This window comes from Alligator sinensis, unplaced genomic scaffold, assembly GCF_000455745.1.
Source record: "Alligator sinensis unplaced genomic scaffold, ASM45574v1 scaffold811_1, whole genome shotgun sequence".
NCBI classification, from domain to species: Eukaryota; Metazoa; Chordata; order Crocodylia; family Alligatoridae; genus Alligator; species Alligator sinensis.
In genome coordinates this window covers 1,001,081-1,021,444 of record NW_005842579.1, presented here as the reverse complement: position 1 = coordinate 1,021,444, position 20,364 = coordinate 1,001,081, and the positions used below count along the sequence as shown (strand labels likewise).

Genomic DNA, 20,364 nt, shown 5'->3' with positions numbered 1-20,364 from the left:
ACTGGACACGGGACTCCAGATGTGGCCTCCCCAGTACCGAATAGAGGGGAAGAATCATTTCCCTCCATCTGCTGGCAACGCTCCTACCAATGCAGCCCAGGATGCCGTTAGCCTTGGCAACAAGGGCACTGTTGATTATTTGAGGACTATTATCAAATCCCACCTCAGTCTTCTCTCCAGACCTGCTGCACTCAAAAGAGGGCTGGTTTCTACTCACTGCAGCCCACAGAGGCATGATACCTGTCGGTCTAGCGCTCCAGACACCCGGGTCCCTCGAGCCCCCTGTTGCTCCCTGCCACACTGACCTGCCTGCGTGGGCTGGCGTTCCCCAGGATGTAGGACCTGGTCACCAGACTTTCACCCAGGCCACTGGTGCTCCCGCCAGTGCCCCCGAGACTGCGGTAGCTGCGGGTGATGGTGACGCTGGCGGCCGATGAGCCTGAGGATACGGTACCGGCATTCTGGGTCCCGGTGCCAGACTTCTCGGCCGGCTGGCCACAGGTGCCACACACCACAGTACGGGAGCGCAGGTTATACTCACCGGGGTCCCCCGAGCCGCTGCAGTGGACCTGGATGGAGGTGAGAGAGATACGGCCACCCTGAGCACCTCCCGGAGGGGAGCTGGGGACCTTGTCTTGAGGAAACACCACCTTCTCCAGGGTTATTCTTACAGCCAGCAGCACCCGCCCTGTCCCACCCACCCCAACAAAGCTGCTGAGGGGTCTCCATGAGCAAGAATTAGCCTTCCTTGGTGCTGGAGGAGATCCCTTCTTGCCTCCTGGTTTAGGGTCTTGGTTTAGGGGTTTATTTTTACCCCAGTAACATGATGTGTGGAGGCATTTCTACACATAACCGCAACTTGGATATGAATGGGCGGATAGCTTAAGTTCCCCTCTACAAGCATGGCTGGGAGACAGCTTCACTCTCCTGGCTATATGGGGGGCATTGATTCAGGCCTGTTCTGTAGCAAAACAGCCATCTTGCTTCTGCAGTCAGGGCTGCAATTCATTCGAAGGCTGCCTGGTGCACCGAGGACATCAGGGGCTTCTGGGTGGTCACCTCCAGCCCCACTGAGCCTGGCTGTAAGGCTTCTTCCCATTGCGAGCTGCTCCACACCTTGGATTGTGCTGGGCGATAGCGCATGGACTGAGCTCTTGGATGGGATCCTGTCATTGCACCTGTGGGAAGCCCAGCCCCTGGATCTGGGGACTAGCTGTACTCAGCCCGACATGGCTCTCAGGACCTGGAGTCAGTACAAGAAGCCATGGGTCTTCCTGCCCAGACAGATGCTGGTGTGTTCTGGGTTTGGCCGGGAGGGGACCAGTTGCATTGGTAACTAAACCAGGCATCCATCTCAGAGGATCGTCCCATGAGGCGCTGGTCTCTGCTTGAAGCCACCATCCCCAGCTGGCTCTGGACTCTCTGCCCTGCTAGTGCCCTCAACTTTGTTTCTATCATCATGGGGTCATCTCCTGCAGCTCGGTTTCCACCCAAACCAACATCATCGTGTTCCAGAGCAAAGCCTGTGTCCTCTGCCCTCAGCATGGCTGGTGGTGGTTCTTCCATGCAGAGAACCTCTTGATGGACCTCATCCTGCTTCTCCTTCCTTGCTGTCAGCAGGCTGGGAGGGGATGGGGGCTTCCCCAGCCCAGTGTGAGACCCTGGCACGGTCCATGCATCATCTGAGAGTCCCAGGCCAAGTCTCCCCATCCCACTGTGCCCCACCCCCTCTCCCAGCGCGTGGCACTCACATGATGGTGGCGGTGGGGGTGCATGCCCTCCTCATCACCGTCTTCATCCTCGTCGTTGATGATCACAGTGCGGACCAGCTTCCTCATGGCCACCTCCTGCAGGGGAAGGGGGCAGGAGACGAAGTCAGGAGGCAGCCACAGCCTCAGAGACCCCACAAGGGTCACTCGCCCCCTCCACTCATCCCTGCTTGTGCCTGGCGCACAGAGAACCGGTCCCCCCAGGCTCTCCCGCTATCTCACCTCTCCGTTGGAGTTGATCAGGGCAGTCCGCAGGCTGTCTCCGGTGCCCCATGAGCTCTGGGCCTTCCACACCAAGTCCGTGGGAGGGCTGTGGGTTGCACCGGCCCCCGAACCCCAGATCTACGGGGAACATGGGCAGAGAACGGTCACACCGCGTGCCAGTAGTGCTGACGGGACCAGAACCACCTCCCTACCTCCTTCCTAGAGACCACATAGGTCTTCCCCAGGAGCCCACTGAGGAGGCTAAGAGTCTGACACCTAAAAGGAAAGGGATTTCCCACAGACCAGGCCTTGACTTTTTGTTCTGCAAGTTCTAGGTTCGAATCCCAGTGTCGGATAAACTAGGATCTCCTGTTCTTGGTGGTGGCAGATGACAGAACAAGGAGCGATGAGCTCCAGTTAGCCAGGGAGGTTTAGTTTGGATATCAGGAAAAACTCTCACTAGGAGAGTGATGAAGCACTGGAAAAAGGTTGCCCAGAGAGGTGGTGGAGTCTCCATCCTTGGAGTTTTTTAATGACCTTGCTGAACAAAGCCCTGGCTGGGATGATGTAGTTGGGGCTGGTCCTGCTTTGGTCCCTCCCAACACTCACTGCCTATGATGGGCTGAGCACCCCATGTCATCTGGGTTGGCTTTGCTCAGCACAGGCCAGCTGAGAACCGGGCACCAGAGCCTCTGGGCATGAACCCTTTAATTGAGAACAGCATTCACAACTCACCGTGACCACCTGGCCAGCCTTCAGGGTAAATTTGGGAGGGAAGCGGTAGGAGACGACGGGATCTTCTCCGTTCACGCGCTTAATCTGCCAGTTCCCGAGGGCCTGATCCTGTGAGGCAGAAGGGAGCAGGGTGGGTTAAGGGGGGAGTCTCCCATTTGGCCTCAGGCTCAGCCTGTTTCTGTTTGGCGGCGGAGGAGCGGCGGGCACCGCTCAGTGCCCGGCCCTACCTCGCTGGACTTGTTCTTGAGCCGCACGAACTTGCCGTCCAGGTCAACCTCCTCGACGGCCACGCGCCCGCTGGTGCGCACATGGTGCGAGAAGGTGGTGCGGCCCTCGCCATCCTCCAGCTTGCGCTTCTTGGAGGAGCTCTGCATGGAGGAGCGCACCACGTGGCTGCGTGAGCCGCTCTTCTGCGATGTGGGGCTGGGGGACAAGTGCAGCCTGTGGGGAGGAGGGGAGTTGGTGAGGGCAAGGGTGAGGGCGAGGCCAGGAGGGGCGGGGCCAGGAGGGGCGGGGCCAATACTCAGCCACACCCCAACCCAGCTCCTCCCCCTCTGCATTGGCCACACCCTCAACTAGATTCCTTCCAATCCCCAACAGCCTCCTTGGCCACGCCCCAAAGAGGCCCTCCTTCCCCCACCCTCTCCAGCCATGCCCCCAGCCAGGTTCCTCCCACATGGGCATTGGCCTTGCCCCCAACTAGGCTCCCTCCAATCCCCAGCCAGGCCCCTCCTCACTCTCCTTGGCCACACCCCATCACAGTCTTCTTAACCAAGCCCTTCCCCCACTTTTTGGACAAACCCCAACCAAGCTCCTCCCTCTACTTGCCTTAGCCACACCCACCACAGGCCTTTCCCTCACTCTTTGGCCAAACCCCAGTTAGGCTCCTCCCCCACAATCATTGGCCACACCCCTAACATGGCTTCTTCCCAATGCTCCTTGGCCACACCCCTCAACTAGCCCCCTCCCCTGCTTTGGCCATAACCCCACCCTCTTTGACCCCACCCACACTCGAGGCCTGCCCCCAGTGCCAGGCGCCCACACCTCTCCTCCTCGCCCTCCAGCAGCTTGCGGTAGGCGTGGATCTCCATGTCCAGGGCCAGTTTGATGCCCAGCAGCTCCTGGTACTCGTCCAGCAGCTCCTGGTCCTCTTCCAGCTGCTGCTGCATGCGTGCCCGCATGTCAGCCATCTCCCGCTCCTTGTCGGCCAGGATGCGGCGGCTGGTATCCCGCTCCCGTGTCAGCGCGTCCTCCAAGTCATGGAGCTTAGCCTCCTTGGCTGCCAGCTGGGGACAGAGGGCACAGGGTTGAGGGCAACACGAGGCACACCAGGGGCTCGGTCCATGGGGCAAACTCCCCCTGAGCTCGTGGGGGGACACAGCTGCACTTGGGGTGCCCGGATCCTGAGCCAGGCTATAAACATAGCCAAGACAGCGGGAAAGAGGGGCAAGTGGAGCAGCAGGTCGTGGCCTGACGTGGTCACAGTGGGGAGCTGGTGGCACATGGGGCAGGATGGACAGATGCAGGGGGCAGATCTCACCTGTTTCTGGAGCTGGCTGAGCTGAGCCGAGAGGCTGTCAATGCGGATGCGGCATTGCTGCAGCTCCTCATGGGCGGCGCCCACCATGTTGCTGTTCCTCTCTGCTGACTGCTTGGCATTCTCCAGCTGGAAGCCAAGGAGTTAATTGCTACTGGTTTTGACGGGTAGTGGAAGGGGCTCACCAATGCCCTGCCAAAGGTTGGGGGGGCGAAGGAAACTGAGTCACAGCAGGCACCTGTGGCAGTACCAGTGGCTCTGGGCCAGCCGTAGCACTCAGAGCAGGGGGAAATACTGGCTCTGTGGGGAAAGGAGGGGGAGGCACCAAGCCCTGGGGAAATAGCCCCAGGAAGGAAACTTGGACATGGCAGGGGAGGCTGGGGTGACATGGGTAGGGCTGCACTGAAAGCCAGGGGCAGGAATAGGACCCAGGCATCCTGGATCCCACACCCACCTAGGGTTCGCGGCAGGGGTGGGTAGAGAACCCAGGTGTCCTGGACCCCCTCCTCCCCCCCGTACCTTGGCGCTGTAGGTCTTCTCCAGCTCCTCCTTGTAGAGGTTGATTTGGGCCTCGTGCTGGGCCCGCAGGTCATGCAGCGCCTCGGACAGCTTGCTCTCAAATTCCCGCTGCCGTCCGTTGTCGATCTCCACCAGACGTGTCTCATGGCGCCGCTTGGTCTCCCGCAGCTCCTGGGGATGGAGAGTGGGCATGTGAGCCCCGGGATCCCCTGGTGCAGCCCTTGGGGTCCCTCCTTAGCCTGGCCCAGCCCGACCCACCTCGCTGTAGATGTTCTTCTGGAACTCCAGCTCCTCCTTGAGCGTCTGCAGCCGGTTCTCAGCGTCCACACGACGGAGCATCTCGTCCTGCAGCTGCTTCTTGGCCTCGTTCAGGGAAGCTTCCAGCTGGGGAGGGAAGCAGGGAGTGAGTGTGGATGCGGAGAGGCACTGGGGTCTCTGACACAGCAGGGCTGGGTATGCTTTTGGGCTGGAAATCTGCATCCTGGCATCACTTCATTTCCATGCCATGCATGCTCTTGCTTTGCATAACCTGTCTCCATTCAAGTGCAGGGATCAGCCTTGGGGCTGGCTGACTCCCCCACCCCAGGGCAATGGCATCCCAGCAGCCCTGACCCCTGGGGTGGGGGGCACCCTGGGCATTATAGGACAGGGCTGGCATCGCTCACCTTGGCTACTTGTGCCCTCAGCTCCCGGACTTCATTTTCCAGGTTCCTCTTCTCACCCAGGGCGGTGGTGAGTGCGGCCTCCTTGGAGTTGAGCAGGGCCTCCAGGTCTTTGAGGCGGGACTGGGCGGACAGCAGGTCCGATTCCTTCTTGGCATTGCTGGAAGAAAACAACCATGGCCGTCAGGGGAGGAGGCGCTCCCAGCCACATCCACCCAGAGCACCCCCCAGCCCAGAACCACGGCCCAGGGGCTTGGGGATTTCATGCACATGGGGAAACAGTCCCTGTAGCTACAGCATTAGCTGTAGGGGGTCCCACAGCATTTCACTTGTGCATGTCCAGCTAGGCCCATAGCGCTGATGCGAGCCGTGTTTCATACTCATGAGTGCTGTATTCCCCGACACAGCTGCCTCAGTTCAACAGACCCCAGCACTGACATGGCCTCAGAGCCTCTGCTCTTCCTCCACTGGCTCCTTGGATGCTAGATCAATGTCCCATAGAAATGCATTGGGTTGTAGCCTGGTGGCAGCCCACTAAACCCCAGATCAACCTGCCATAGGAATGCACCAACTTCACCTGGAACTCCACGTTTTACTTGGCTTTCCCCCCACTGATTTTGGCCCTTAGCTCTTTTTTTTTTTTTAAAGGAAAATTTTTTGGGCCCCAAGTCAAATTAGCCAAATCAATTCCAAGTCCGTGTGAATCATTCAAGAACCATATGTGGCCCTGCTACCAGCAAACATCTCCACCCCCGCCTGGGGCTTCAGATACTTCCAAATCCCTTGGCGAGCATCCTACGTGCAGGCCCAAGCCTGGAGGCTTGGGGTTTGGATGCCACCAAGTTTTGCTTGCCCTTAGCCATATGGCCACAGGAGCAAGCTAGGGACGAGTCTCCCATTTCCATTAATGCTGACCTGAAAAGGGGCTGAGGGGGTTGTTTCTCCACAAAATTTCCCCCAACTCAGATTAATCCTGAAACCAGCCCCCCTCATCCCAATACCTCACCCTGACCCTATATCCAGCCACCCCTGCTGTGTTGGCATCAGCCCTGGCCTTCCAGGGCCCTGATCCTGACACATCTTGGGGCCTGGTCCTGACCCCCAAGAGCATAGCAAACCTTGACGCTCACGGAAGGGGTCTGGGATCCAACTGGATCACAGAGGCCATGCAAGCTTCAACCTTTTGGAGGTTTGAAACCAAGGTCTGATGCGGAGTTGCAAAATAACGTAAAAGGAATAATAGCCCCTGTGGATGGGAGATGGGACGGGTCCGATGGCAATGCGTGCACACGGCCACTAGATGCTGCTGTGGGCTGCACAAAGCTCCCCGCGAGGCGCGGTCCCTGGTACACAAGAGGGGACAAGGCTGGAGCATGAGCTGTGTGGACTTTGGGGCATGCCCCCTGAGTGCCTCCCTGGCTTGCAAGTGGAGCCTGCGGTAGCCTGGGCAGCTCTGGAGTTTGGGGCCTGAGGCTCTGCTGGAGCCAGGAGGGAGGGCTGCGATGGCCCGACCCCCCAGGACTGCCGCAAGATGCTGCCACCGGGCCCCTCCCATTGTACGCTCTACCCCAGGGCTGCACGCAGAGATAGAGCCGGGTGCCGGGGCCTGGCTGCCTTTACGAAGAGGCTCACGGCTGTGCCAGGGCTCCTGCGCTGGCTCACTTAAGGACAAAGGACTGATATACCCAGCGCAGAGGAACCCGCCTCACTGCTGGGGACTAGGCTGGAGCACCAGGACGCCTAGGCTCTCCCTGCCATTGCATCAGGACTCCTGGGGTCCACTTCCAGCCGGACAACTGCAAGAAAGTCGCACACCGCCTCGTGCCTGCGTTTCCCTACTTTGCAGAGGGGAGCTTCAGGAGCTCCCTGCTGGCAGGTACATTTGGGAAGGGGCAGAGACAAAGTGCCGTGGACGTGCAGAGCAATCATTGACACACAGTGTTTATCCAGGGGGCCTAAGTGCCCGTAGCTCTGGGGTGCACACCCCCAAGCAAGGATGGTTGGCTGCTGGCTTCCTGCACAGGATTGCAAGCCAAGACGCGCTTCATCCTTCCCTTCTCCTTCCAAAGACCAGGTCCCCCTCAGCTCACACATCCCACCCCACACCGCACCGCTGCCAAGCTCCCGAGTCCCCGCTGCCCAGGGAGTGGAGGGCGAGCAGACCGAGGGGGCCAGACTGCGACACCCAGGAGAACCAGCGGGTGGAAAAAGGCTTTGCCTCCACCTCCCACAACCCTCCTTTTGCTCATGGGAAACTGAGGCAGAGATGGGGGAGTGCGGGGCTGGAAGGTGGAAAGCATGTCATGCCCAACTCCCAGGGTCGAGCCAGGAAGGGAACGCGGGAGTCCCCGGGCCCCTGCGCACCCAGGCGAGGCCGGGCTTGGTGGGGCGACAGCAGCACATTCCAGCCGCAGGCGGGAGCTGGCAGCCGGCTGCGGGGGCGGGAGCTGGAGCGAGCTCCTGCCTCGTGAGATCATGGGTAAAAATACCAGGCAGGCAATAAAGGAGCTGGCCTGGAGGAGCCGGGCTGCCCTCCTTCTCCCACCCCCTGGCACAGTGGACTGAGTCCCATCGTCACCCGGAGGCTGAGGCCCGGGAGCCACGGGAGCTCTGCCCGGGATCCCTGCCTCACAACCTGGCACGACCTTGGCCATGGGAGACCCTGCAGAGCAGCCCAGCACCACAGCTGGCACAGACTGGGCACAGGGCTGGCACTGCAAGAGGCTGCAGCAGCTTCTCTGATGTTCAGCTCTCTGTCTGGGTGTCTGTCTTGCTTTTCAGCAAGTATCCCCCCAGACAGACAGATGCAGACGCACACTCCAGCAGCTCCTCGGAAAGCTGGCGCTGGACCAGCACTGCCCCACCCTGTCTGAACACACCCCCGCAGCCGGCCTGCACCCCCCTCCTGCCCCCCAGCCCATGCCCATGAAGCCCTTTCTGTGCTGATGACTCAGAGGACAGCAATGCCAGCCTGAGGCTGTCCCCCCTGCAGCTGGCCCAGCGTGGCAGGACAGGGCTTGGCTGGCACTTCTGCTGGGTTACCCCCTTGCTGGCTGGATCTGAACCTGCAGGGGAAGGCAGGGGGATGTCCCTCTGCCCCCCACTGCTGGTACAGAGCTAGATCCCCCCTGCTCCTCCATGGCACCTTGGCAGAGTAGCTTGATCTTGGACACCGGCAGATTGCACTGCTTTGGGGCAGGGGCCGTCTGTATGTGCAGTGCCTGGTGCAGCAAGGCCAGCACCTCCACCAGGGTCTTCTCCTCCTGGAGGAGCCCGTGGCAGTGTGATCAGCAAGGAAAGGGCTCAGTCCATTGTACAGATGGGCCAACTGAGGCAGAGCCATCTCTACCCCTCCCCCTTGGTTCCTCTCCTCCAGGTCCGGCCCCTGCAGCAGCTCTGCATGCTCCGTTCCCACCGCTACTTGTCCTGGCAGTGGTTTGTCCCATGTCACGGGCTGCCTGCTGTCAGCTTCCCCCTCCCTAACACCACGAGTCCTCTTCTCTCTAAGTTCCTCAAAGGCGCTGGTGACTAAGGACTCAGCAGGAGGAACTGGAAGGTGCTGGGGGAACAGCGGGAGCTTTGTACCCTGGACAGACCCTGGTGTGTCTCAGAGCAGAGTGCCCCCCATCACCCTGGCCACCTGCTCCAGCTGCAGATGGGAAACTGAGGTGGGAGTAAGTGACTTGCCTGAGCTTACACGGGCAGTCAGTGGCGGAGCTGGTGTCTGCAGGACCCCAGGAAGAACTGTCATGGGGTCACTCTTCTATCCAGGCACTCATCGGACACGTGCACATACACTGGCCCCTTCATCCCCCTGGCTTCCCCCTCCGCCCCCAGATGCCCATTCACAATAGAGTGCTTTCTTTGTCACCCTCCGAGGGCTCTGGGGGTCCAGCCCCTCCTTCGGGCCCTGCCTCCACAGCCATTGAAACAAAGGGATCAAAGACGGAGAAAAGGCCGTTGTCGCCAGTGCTGCCACAGGGTCTGGGCAGCCAGACGGGTTTGGGGTCCTCTTGGGACGCACCATGGGTCCCTTTGCTGTGGCAAAGGGCGTGCGCTGGGCTCTCTTGCAAAGCCCGTCTAAAGGAAAGGGCTAAAGACAGCGGATCGTTTTGTGCTGCAATTGCAAACCAGCCGATCTGTCCAACCGGCACGGATCCAGCTAACTACGGCACGTTTCCTTTGAACCATGACTGCCAACAACAGGGTACACACAGACGCACACACAAACACACAACGACCCCCCCCGCCAGAGATCGGGCTGGTATTTTGCCATGGTCACTGCCCAAACCGGCCAGACTAAAAGTGCACAGGGTCACCGACTCCCCTGGCTCGCACTGGAGATCAGAGGTTTCCCTTCCAGCTTCAGCTCTGCATTCAAAGCTGCTCTTCTCTCCTTGCATGAGACACGGGTGGAAAACACCACTCCTGACACTTCAAAAAATGACCCCCAAAACCCTGCAGGTGAATTGCAAACCCTAGGGCCGGTTTAAAACATCTCGGGATTTCTGTGCCGAATGTCGCGATTTGTCGGCCCGCTGGAGGCTGGCGAGGCGGTGTTACAGCAAGGTCTTTGCAGCCTCCCAGCCGCACGCCAGCCTCGCCAAGGCAGCGTTTGAGGAACGGTGCTAAAGGGCAGGAAGATGAAGTCTGATGAACTACCCGTCGCTCCGTTTCAACCTGCGCTGAGCCGGCGGCGACCAGACCTCACAGCTTTGCCCGACCCCATGACCTGGGTAGGGAAGAATCTGGTTTTTCCAGAAGCCCAGCTGCCGCTCATTCACGCGGAGCTGCTGGGATGGGCCTGATTCTGCTCTCCTCATTTGTGAGGAGACCCGAAAAACCACTGGATTTTTGTCCCTCTGAGCTGGCTTCATCCTCCCCACAACTCCAGCTGGCTGAGATAGCTATCTCCTTTCATCTGCCTCCCCGTCAGGATCAGCGGTGCTGCTAATCCTTGATGCCTGGACAGGGAAACTGAGGCACTGAGACATCCCCAGTGGTGGAGTGGGGATTTGAATTTGGGTCCCTGCTGGCTAAAAACTACCCTCTACACTGCAGCTCCTGTTTCACTACAGCCAGCGGATCCGTTCTGCAGGTGACCCCGGCCCTCGTCCCCTCTCGACTTCAATGTAAAGGGGGAGATTTATCGAGATCTACAGGCAGATTCACCAGGAAACTCAGATCCAGAGAGAGCAACAGCGAGAGCGCGCACAAGCGAGGGAAGGGATGGGGCTTCCAGCCTGTTTATTTTTAAACTTTTAAACACAGAAAGGGAAAAAAAATCCCAACATGGTAAAACTGGGAGAAAATCCAAGCGCGGCTGCGAGATCAGGGCCAAGTTTCCGTTAGGACAAGGGAGGAAGAAGATTAAGATTGAGTTTGCAAGGCGAAAATGGAAAGAAGGAAGGGCTCCTGAAAACATATGCGTCTCTGGTTGGGTCGGTCTGTAAGGGGCTTCTGTACCCGGCCAGCGGCTGACGAGGCCAGAGAAAGATCCTCTAAGCAGCAGATGGAAGAGGGGATGTCTGCCCTCGCTGCTGGAGTGTCATGGACACGGGAACGGGAGCTGGTGTAGGAAGGACAGGGAACCGGCCAGAGCCAAAGTCCCGGGATGCCTGGGGAAGGATTTGGGTCGATCCATGAGGCCCATCTCTGCTTTCCCAGGCTGGCCCCACTGCCATCAGGTGCTGCTGTGCAAGGCACTGTACGTGCCCAAAAAGACAAGGTAGATCCCCTTCTACAGGAGGAAGGACCCAAAGGTGCTAGGTGGAGCGTCCGCTGAGGCCCAGGCTGTCTCTGCGGGGCAGACTGGGTCCCCGGGAGGAACTCAGCACCCCAGAGCCACACCAGCCGCAGGCCCTGCCGGGTCACTGCCGGTGAGTCACAATACGCTCATACAACCCAGGCTCTGCCTCCCAGTGCCCCCACCCTTCCCAGCCCCCAGGGCAAGGCAGGGGTGGCAAAGGACCTAGCAGCACCCAGATCAGGGCTTGGCTTGGAGAGGGCGGGTGAAAGGCACCCAGGTATGTAGGAGAACGCAGCCACGAGCGTGCAGCTTGCTTAGATTGCAGGAGTTAAACCCATGAACCGAGCAAAAGCCGGCTGCCTGGAGACCCCGTTCGTTCCCCATCCTGACACCAGCAGTGCCTGCACCCTCGAGCTGCCTGCATCTACAGGATGTGCCAGGGGATCCCTGTGAACGGCGTGACACTGCCTCCGCACTCCCATGACAGTTCAGGCACTTCCTCATCACAAGGGCTCCCGTTGTGCCAGGGCGATGCTCTTTTCCCGCTGAGCCGAGCTGACCGGGTCCCAGCAGGCCGGGAGGAAGCTAGGCGTCACCACCACCTCTGCCCCGTCCCTGTTTCTAGATGAAAGCCGCATGAAATACCAGCACAACCAGCCCGGAGCGGAAGGGCTGACTCAGCTCTCCTACTAACCAAGCGGTCCGCGGGCTTCCCACTCATCTACCCGCTCCCCGAAGGCCTCGGCTTCCAGCCTGAGATCTGCTGAGAGTTGCAGGGTGGGGAGCCACGCCAAAAAGGGCTATTGTGACTCCCTGCCAACCTGGGCGTGCCCTGGGTTACTGGCACAGATGGGGAAACTGAGGCACAGAGGCAAAACCAGGTGGACGAGGAACACGTTGTTGGAACCCAGGAGTCCGGTCAGAGCCGGTGAGCTGGGGGAAGATCCCCAACATCCTGACTCCTAGAGCCAAGGAAAGATCCTGAGTGTCCCGTCTCCCATCACCCCCAGGTGGTAGGAGGAAAGGGGGTGCCGCGCCCTGGCTGAAACGTGTCTGGGACAAAAACACTGGGCCGGAAAGCGGCACAATGCAGCACTGGGGCTGGGACCGGGGAGCTGCTCCCGGCATCTGACTCATCCATCCCGTGTTCGGCTCGGCACGGGCCCTGCCAAGCGCCTGGGTAAACAGCCCCATCTCCTAACAGGGGACCCATAAATCTTGCTGCGCTGCGCGGCAGTGCACATCTGCACAGTGCACATCTGCATGACTCCCCCCTGCCCTGCACATCCTGCCAGGCTGCTGGGAGGACCCTAGGAAGCAGGGAAACCTGCAAGCACCAGAAAAGGGCCATGCACCCACAAGCACAACCAAGGGTCTGGCTGGGGTCTGCTTGGCTCTGGCTGGCAGCACCTATGGAAATATTAAGAACTTGTGTTTTTTTTTTGTTTCCCTATGAATGAAAATCTGCTTCCTCCACCCAGAATTAGATGTTCCCCTCTGCTACTTCCTGAGACTGCAGCAAAGAGCCAGCACCGTGCAGTAAAGGGAGATTTCCAGTGAAACTGGGAAGCTGAAGTCCGGTCTCTTCCCTCTTCAACCTTGCTTTTAAAAGCTGGGACCGGAGGGGGTGGGGGAAAGAAGGCGCGAAATGCTTGTGACGAGTCCTGAAAAGGAAGCTGGGCCCTTGAGATCCGCAGAGGAAGGACAGCTTCCTGCTCTCCTGTGTCCCTGGCAAAGCACGTCCTCCCTCGGCTGCCCGGCCCCTCGCTGCTGGAAATCCCCCTTGACACGGCCCATTACGGCTCTGCTGGATTTATGGGCACCCGCGTCTGGCCCAGCTGGGGCCTGGAGGTAGCCCCGTACAGGCGTGCACAGACACATGCACACAATCCCCCGCCACATCCCACCCCCCACCACATCACACGTGCACACACACCGCATTTGCCATATCACTCTTGCCATGGCCACACATACAAACAGCCCCTCCCAGGCACACATGCACACACACACAACCTCCCTGGCTCACTCATACGTACACGATTCCCCACCCAATCATATACACAGACCCCTCCCTGCCACATCACACAGATGTACACACGCACCCCCACCCCACTTGCTGTATCACACATTCACATAAACACAGCTCCCTGGCTGGTCTCTCACCATTACACACACACACACACACACACACACACACACGACCCAGCTGACCAGCTGTCTGGGACACACACAGAGTGAACCCAGGCATTCAGGACACCCCCCCGCCCCCCACCCCGAACCCAGGCATTTAGGATGGACACACACACGCCAGACCCAGGCATTTGGGGGACATGTGCGCACGCGCACACATACACATACACACACTGGACCTAGGCATTTGGGACACGCGCAAACACACAGAAAACCCAGGCATTTGCAACACATACACAACCTAGGCATTCAGGACACCTGCATGCATGCACGCATACACACATGCAAGCACCCCCAATGCTGCCTGCTCTCGCCCCACCACCAGCCCTGCTGCCTGCAGCACATCAATATTTGCCAGCACCCGCGTGGGGCTTTGCCCCCTCTGGCTGCCCGAGAGCTGGAAGCCACATGGGAGAGAACAACGGGACCTGCGGCCTCCCTCCACACCCGCTGTCCTGGCACCACGGGCTAGCCTAGATGAGTCAGCCCCGCCACGGCTGCCAGCTCAAAATGGAAACCGGGGAAGACGCCGCAGGGCCCTGGCAGCAGGGAGGGAGAGGGCTTTGCTGGGATGAGTCAGGAGGCCCTAAGCGGGGAATACGGGAGAGTCTAGCCAGAAGACGCAGCCCCCTGCCCGGGACAACAGACCCCTACCCTGCAAAAGGGCTGAGAGATGCTGCCTGGGGTAGGAGGCATTCATAGGGATCCCCCATCCACAGAAAACTCCTCTGCCAGCTGCAAACCCCAGAGCCCTGATGCCAGGCCCAGCCCTGGGTGGTGGGTGCGTCGCTCCGAGACCCGCCACATGCAACCTTCTTGGGGCAACAATGAAGCTACCTGCCCGACAGGGAAACTGAGGCACAGAAGAGTGTATGTGTGTGTGTGTGTTAGGTATTTTGCTTACGACAGAGTCAGGATTGCAACCTGTGCTCCAACAGCTGGACAACATCCCTCCAATGAAGACAGAACCCAGGAGCCCGGGCTCCGAGCCTGCCCCTCTTCCTGCCACATCCCCCCAGCTGGCAGAGATGCTCACGTGCCACTCGCACCCGGGAATCCAGCACTGCCCACAGGAAAAGTGCATGCCAGCCAGGCTAGCAGCTTTAGCAAGGGGGAAGGGGGCAAGGACACCTGGGTTCTCTTCACAGCTTTGCAACTGCCGGCTTTTCCATGCCTCAGTTTCCCCTCTGGGTTAGGGGAGATCCATTTTGGCTTCCCCCGGGGTGGGGGCTGAGAGACTCAGCCGACTTCCCCAGGAAGCTGTACAGCTGCGGTCTGGCAGGGGGGAAGCCCGGCATGCAGGGGCGGGCACCGGACTCAGCGCCGCTGGTTTCAGTCCAGACTCCCTCCCTCTGTGGATTCTCCCAGGAGCTCAGGTCCTCTGGTGCCGGCCAGCTGCTCCGGCCCAGTTCATCCTGGGACTCCCCAGCCCCTCTGTGCCTTGCCCGAGTCCTCCCTGGACAACCAAGGAGCTCCCACCACCACCCCAGTACCCCTCCCTGCTGCGTGGGAACTGGGGCCGAGACCCGCCCAGGCCCTGCCTTGTAAATGGGGCCTCTGTTCTCTAACAGCCGTGCGAGTCAGCAGACAGCGCTGCGCGTGAATGCCTGTCCGTACAGCTCCGAGCGCCGCCCTCCCGCGACATCCAGCCACTCTCCCTTGGGTAGTTCTGCATTGGTTTCGGCCACTACACCCCACTTGGGTGCAGACAGACGCTCCACTAATCCGGGGTAACTCTGGCGGGTCAGTAGCTATTATTGCACCTCCCCACTAGGCCTGCTTGCCTTTAACCAGTTGCTGTCCCAGGCAAGACGCACATGGATGTTACGGGGTAATGTTTCTCCCTTGGTCTGGGGCTGGTGGTGTCTGCCCACTACATTACTTTGCCCCGGTCTGCCTATAATATTGGGGTTTCTAACCCGGTATCCCTGGCTCAGGCAGCTTCACAGCTGGAACAGCTGCCTGCCCTTTGCCAAGCTGCTAAAAGCCACTGGAAATAAAAAAACCCATCAAGAAAATAGCACTAACAAGGCAGCTCTGAATGACCTGTTGGTCCTTACCAGCTCTGGGCTGCCAGCTTCGATTGCCCATCAAGATCGTCCCCGAGCCAGGACACGATCGAGGCGCCCTATACCTTGGGAGGAGGTTTGATTCACGTATCTCCGTGGCCTGCAACCCCATGACGCGGGAATCGACTTCCCACGGCAGCAGCCGGGAGTTTCACGCATCCAGGACCCTGGACCACCGAAGACACGGGTCCATTGTGGGTCGCACGGTGCAAAGGGCAAGGTGGCCTCAGGAGGAAACTAACACACCGAGTTGCCAACTTCTCATCCAATCCCCATTTCCCCGCTGCTATGCCAGCCTGTGCCAAAGGAGCCAGGCTCCCGTCGCCTTTGCGTGTCTTTTCCGCAAGCCCCATTTGCAGAACAGCTGTGCGCGTCCCAGAGGGTGGTCACGCCCAGATGTGGAAAGTCTGGCTCTCCTCTGTCTCCCTGCCTTGGCACGGAGGCCCCAAAGCCCCCGGATGCTAGATGGCCCGGTTCTCCGGGCAGGTGGGGTGCCGCACCGCAGTGCCTGCAGCCGAGGGTCCCTCTACCATGGCAGCCCTGGGGCCAGAGTCTGCGGAGGGCTCAGAGCCATCTCTCTGCTCTCCCTAACCCCGCACCCCTGTTCTTCTAAGGGGGTCACAGCTACGACCCTAGGCTGCTGGGATGGAAAAGCAGGGAGAAATAGCTCCCAGCACCCACCGATTCACACCCACACCCTTTGCACACACAGAGATTGCAAGCATTCAAGGGACAAACTCCGCCGCAGAGAAGAGCAGGGCCTGCCGGGATCTTGGTTTCAAAGAAAGAGAGAACGCAGAGGAGCCACGGCCTGGAACAAAAAGGGGTTTATATTGTGGCTGGTGGAGAGAGAGCCCGATAAAGGCCAGGGACTTATTTACATTGCTGCAAGGCCGCGGGCATTTGCTTTGCATGAGGCAGGAGGGAGAAGAAAGGCCCGGAGACGCCAGTGTTGGCAGCAGCCCCGGAGCCTGTTTCGGGAGTGAGTCATCGCTCCCACCGCGCCCAGCTGTTGCTGTGTCTAGAAACGTGGCGTGGTGCAGTGGGGCTCAGATCCACCCCGCTGCCTGCCCAGGCCCCAAGACAAGGGGGTTTCACTCCCCGTGCCCTGCATTGGCAGGAGGGACTGCCCCACAGGCCAGGCAGGGAGCATCAGGCTTCGCAGGGTATCCCAAAGAGCCAGGAATGGAACCCAGGCATCCCCAGCCCCAGATCCCGCCCCCAGCCTGCACCCATCTGCCTGACGCTACTGCCTGCAGATATGGAGACGGCTGCAACAAGGCCCCGGGGGCACAGAGCTGCTGTGTGCAGAGCAAATGCCTGAGGCCGGATCCGGGGTCCGGGGTGGATGCTGGCACCTTGTTTTCCAGGCAGGGTGGAGACCGATTGGGAGCCCCGAGTACATTGGGGACTGGGAAGACCACAGGTCACGGCTGGCTGCTGCCAACCTCAGCTATACCCTGCCTGGTTTACTCCTTTGCTACCTCAGCTCCACCTGGGCATGGAGAAAGAGCTGCCAGCTCCAGCCAGGGGCCGAGAGCACAGGCTTAAAGTCTGCATCTGACCCCCTGCCTCAGTTTCCCCTGCCCCACTTGGGGATGTCTTGCCTAGGAGCAGGGCCACAGGCTGGGCTGCAAGACGTCCCGTCTTGCAGCGACAGTGCCATGGGCTGGCTCGTGGCTTCTGCCACCTCCTCTGTGGCTTTGTGGTGACGGAGACTGAGGTGAGGAGCAGGCTCGAAAGCAGCCGCCCGCGGGCTCGCTTCCCCTTGCAGCGCACGGGCTCCCCGAGTCCCGCAGACACGGCGCTGCCCGCGGCTCCTCTCTCTGCATGGCACCAAGGTTGTAGCAGGCTGGGGTTGAGCCAGGGCCCCACTGGCATGGGACCCCTCTGGGCTGCCAATGCAGGCCCGGGGCCAAGGGGAAAAGGAGGTGTCGGAGCAGGAGACTCCAGGAAGGAAATACCCCCACCCAGATCAGAGCCTGGGGAGCTTGGCTATGACCCTTTCTTCCACCACCTCCTTCCCTGCAGTGACAGGGACAGTGCCCACATCTTCCCTGTGCCACAGGACGGGGGTCCTGGGCCCGTCCAGTTCTCTGCCTCAGCTGGAAAGATCTGGGGCAAATCCTCACAGAAACGGCAGTAGGTGAATGCAGGAGACCGGGCTCTGCCTGGGCTGGTACCAACAACCCAGCGCTGCCTGGGACACATCTTGGGGTGGGTAAAGATGTAGGTGATGCTCTAAGGGTCTTTGTGCCCATTTTGCACTGGGGCATGACCACCAGTGACTACAGATTTGCTCTGAGGAAAGCTAAACCCCTGCTGGAATCCCAGGACTCCAAAGCTGGGGCTTACTGGGAGGGGAAAACCATTTCTCTAGCATTTAAATGCAACAGGCTGGCCAAGTGGTGGCCCTGAGCCCAGCAGCACCAGCTTTGCGGGGCCTGAAGGGTTCAACCAGAGGGGATCTCGTCCCTGAGAAACCTGGGAAGGGTCTGGAGGACCCAGCTCAGCTCTGTCTGACCATGCAGGTGCCGCACTGGGATGTTTGCACAAGAACACGCTGCTGTTTGCTCAGCGCCTGCCGCTAACGGCCCCCAAATCGTGTGACCTGTGCGGGGACCCACCCAGCGCTGCCAGCCACTTCCAAGGCTGCAGTGTGCCCCTGACCTAGAGGCAGGCAAGGCAATGCCCCACGGGGATGGGGGATCCCAGCCAGGCACAGGAGGGCTCTGGAGGACATGGTAGGTGGGTTCTCCCCCGTCCTGATTCAAGAAATCTGATGCTGAGTCTTGTCCTTAGGGACAGGGGCCATCCTGGGAGCTGGGAGGGGTGATCCCAGCCATGGGAGCATGCCCAGCTCTGCCATGGCTCTAGCACGTCTGGACCGCAGGGTCCTGGGAGATGGAAGGAGCCGCTGGGATGCCAAGGGCAGGCCCCCTCGGGCACTCGCATTCCCAGGCGCTAGATAAGAGGCCCTCTGCTCTCAAAAACACTCTCCATTGGCACGGCCATGTGTCCGGCCCCATGCCAGATGGTCACGGTGCCACTGCCCCTGCACTAATGCTCCAGCAGAGTAACGCAAGATCTCAGGGTAGTGAGGGGGAAAAGTCCAACCTTTCCGCACTTGCTTTGCAGCTCGGCCCTGTTCAAAGCCGCTGCCAAGGGGGACTTTGCCCCCAGCCACATCCGTGCCCTTGCACTGGCTTTTCAAACAGATGCCGTGCGCTGTTTCCACCAGGCGCCCACGTCCCTGAATGCTGCTCCCAGCGCCTGCCTCGGTCTGACAGTTTGAATTGCAATGGCTGGAGCCCTCCACGCTTCGGGCTGTATGGGTGACATGGCAAGTCTCTGCCACACTGCGCCAACAATACAAAGATGGCCCCACAAGCCAGCTTGGGGAAACTGAGGCACAGATGGACTAAGGGAAGCTGTAGCAAGGCAGGGCAGTGAAACCCAGCATCCTGGATGCCAGCGCCACCATCACAGAGCCTTGCCTATGAGAACAGAGGCTGACCCCAGCGTTCCTACTTCCCGAGTCCCCGAGATCAAGGGCTTTGAAGCCTCGGAGCCATCCAGGCCCGGCTTGGCTGGAAGTGCAGGGTTTCAGGGCAGAGGTTTGTGCACCTGGATCTCTGCCATGGGGACTCCCTGCTGCATGACAGGATGTTCCCCAGTTTAACCCAGGGAGGAGTCTCTACAAACCGTGCCCGAGGGGGAAGGGCATTCAGAGAGGAACCCTTGTCTGCCTGCTTTGCATATGTGCAAATGAGCTGTGCAGGTGGCAGAGATGAAAGCTCTGGCTTCTCAGCCTCATCCCACCCCCTCCCTCAGTGACCTGCTATAGCCCTGCCTTTTCTACAGCTGCAGTGGTGGCAGCTGCAAAGCTGCCCGGAGATCGGTGCCCAGGCCAGGGCAGACAGCTCGGCCCAACACCCGCCTGCAGCAGTTGTCTGCCCGCAGTTGTCCGAGCTCACACTGAGGCTATTGAGGCCTGTGGGGTTGGGGGTGGAGCAGGGAACAGGTGGATCCTCCATGTCCTGGGAGTCAGTGAGCTATGTATAGAGCTGGGATAGCAAAGACACGGTGGTACTGGCTGGGCAGCTCCGGGGCAGGAGGGGCCATGTCCAAGCTGCTGCAGAAGCCCCTTGACCCTGGCACAGGCACATAAGCTAAAGGGGCTGCTGTCAAGCAGTTCCCACAACCAGCTTCCCACAGCCAAAAGAGTGACTGGGAGTGGAAAAGCATTTGCATGGATTTAGGTACCCACCATCCTCCCGTGCAGGCATTGCTGCCAAGCCACATTTCTGGGAGCAGAGAAGGCAGCCACAGAAAGGGGGGGAGGGGGCGGGGGGGGCACAGCTCCCACATAGGGATCCACACGTGCTCAGGACACGTGACCACACTAGGCTCACTAGTGCCCTGACCCTCGTGCAAGGAGGGGGCACATCCCCATATTTACAAGCCTCGCATTCCTTGTGCAAAATTGTGCGGACGGGGCCCTGGGGGTTCACAAGCGTCATGCGAGATGGGGCAGCAGAGTTCACAAGCACCTTGTTTTTTGGGCAAACTAGTGCAAGGGACCCCGAGATTCACAATCACCAGGCGAGACGGGTAGGAAGTCGCAAGCATCTCTTTGTCGTGCACCAACGGGACAGGCGGGGACCCTGGCGGTCACAAGCCTCGTGCAATACAGTACAGAGGAGGCAGCAAGGGCATGCCCAGTGCCCCTTCTCCCAGCCTGGCACTGGCCCCCCACAAATCTGCATGGAGCCGCACTGCAGGCTGGGCCCCCTCGCTGGGGCGCTGGTACTGGGATGCGGGAGGCAGGGGTGGAGGCCGCCCTTCCCCAGGCTCCAGCTCCCTTCATCTTCGTGAACAAGAACCCGGCTGGGGCTCGGGGCAGGGAAAGGAGCTGCGTTGAAGGCGG

General features: G+C 59.9%; 1 protein-coding gene across 1 annotated transcript in view; it reads right to left on the bottom strand.

Moving 5' to 3' along the window:
• The window catches only part of LOC102370910 (lamin-A-like), a 45,727-nt gene that overhangs the window by 18,085 nt on the left and 7,278 nt on the right, over positions 1-20,364 (bottom strand). Inside the window, exons 3-13 of the mRNA XM_025214373.1 lie at positions 5,430-5,586; positions 5,023-5,148; positions 4,765-4,935; positions 4,249-4,374; positions 3,753-3,994; positions 2,936-3,149; positions 2,709-2,816; positions 1,992-2,111; positions 1,752-1,847; positions 542-569; positions 306-439 (exon numbers count right to left, since the gene is read on the bottom strand). Of these exons, the coding sequence (XP_025070158.1) occupies positions 306-439; positions 542-569; positions 1,752-1,847; positions 1,992-2,111; positions 2,709-2,816; positions 2,936-3,149; positions 3,753-3,994; positions 4,249-4,374; positions 4,765-4,935; positions 5,023-5,148; positions 5,430-5,586 (1,522 nt within the window). The remainder of the gene's footprint in view (positions 1-305; positions 440-541; positions 570-1,751; positions 1,848-1,991; positions 2,112-2,708; positions 2,817-2,935; positions 3,150-3,752; positions 3,995-4,248; positions 4,375-4,764; positions 4,936-5,022; positions 5,149-5,429; positions 5,587-20,364) is intronic.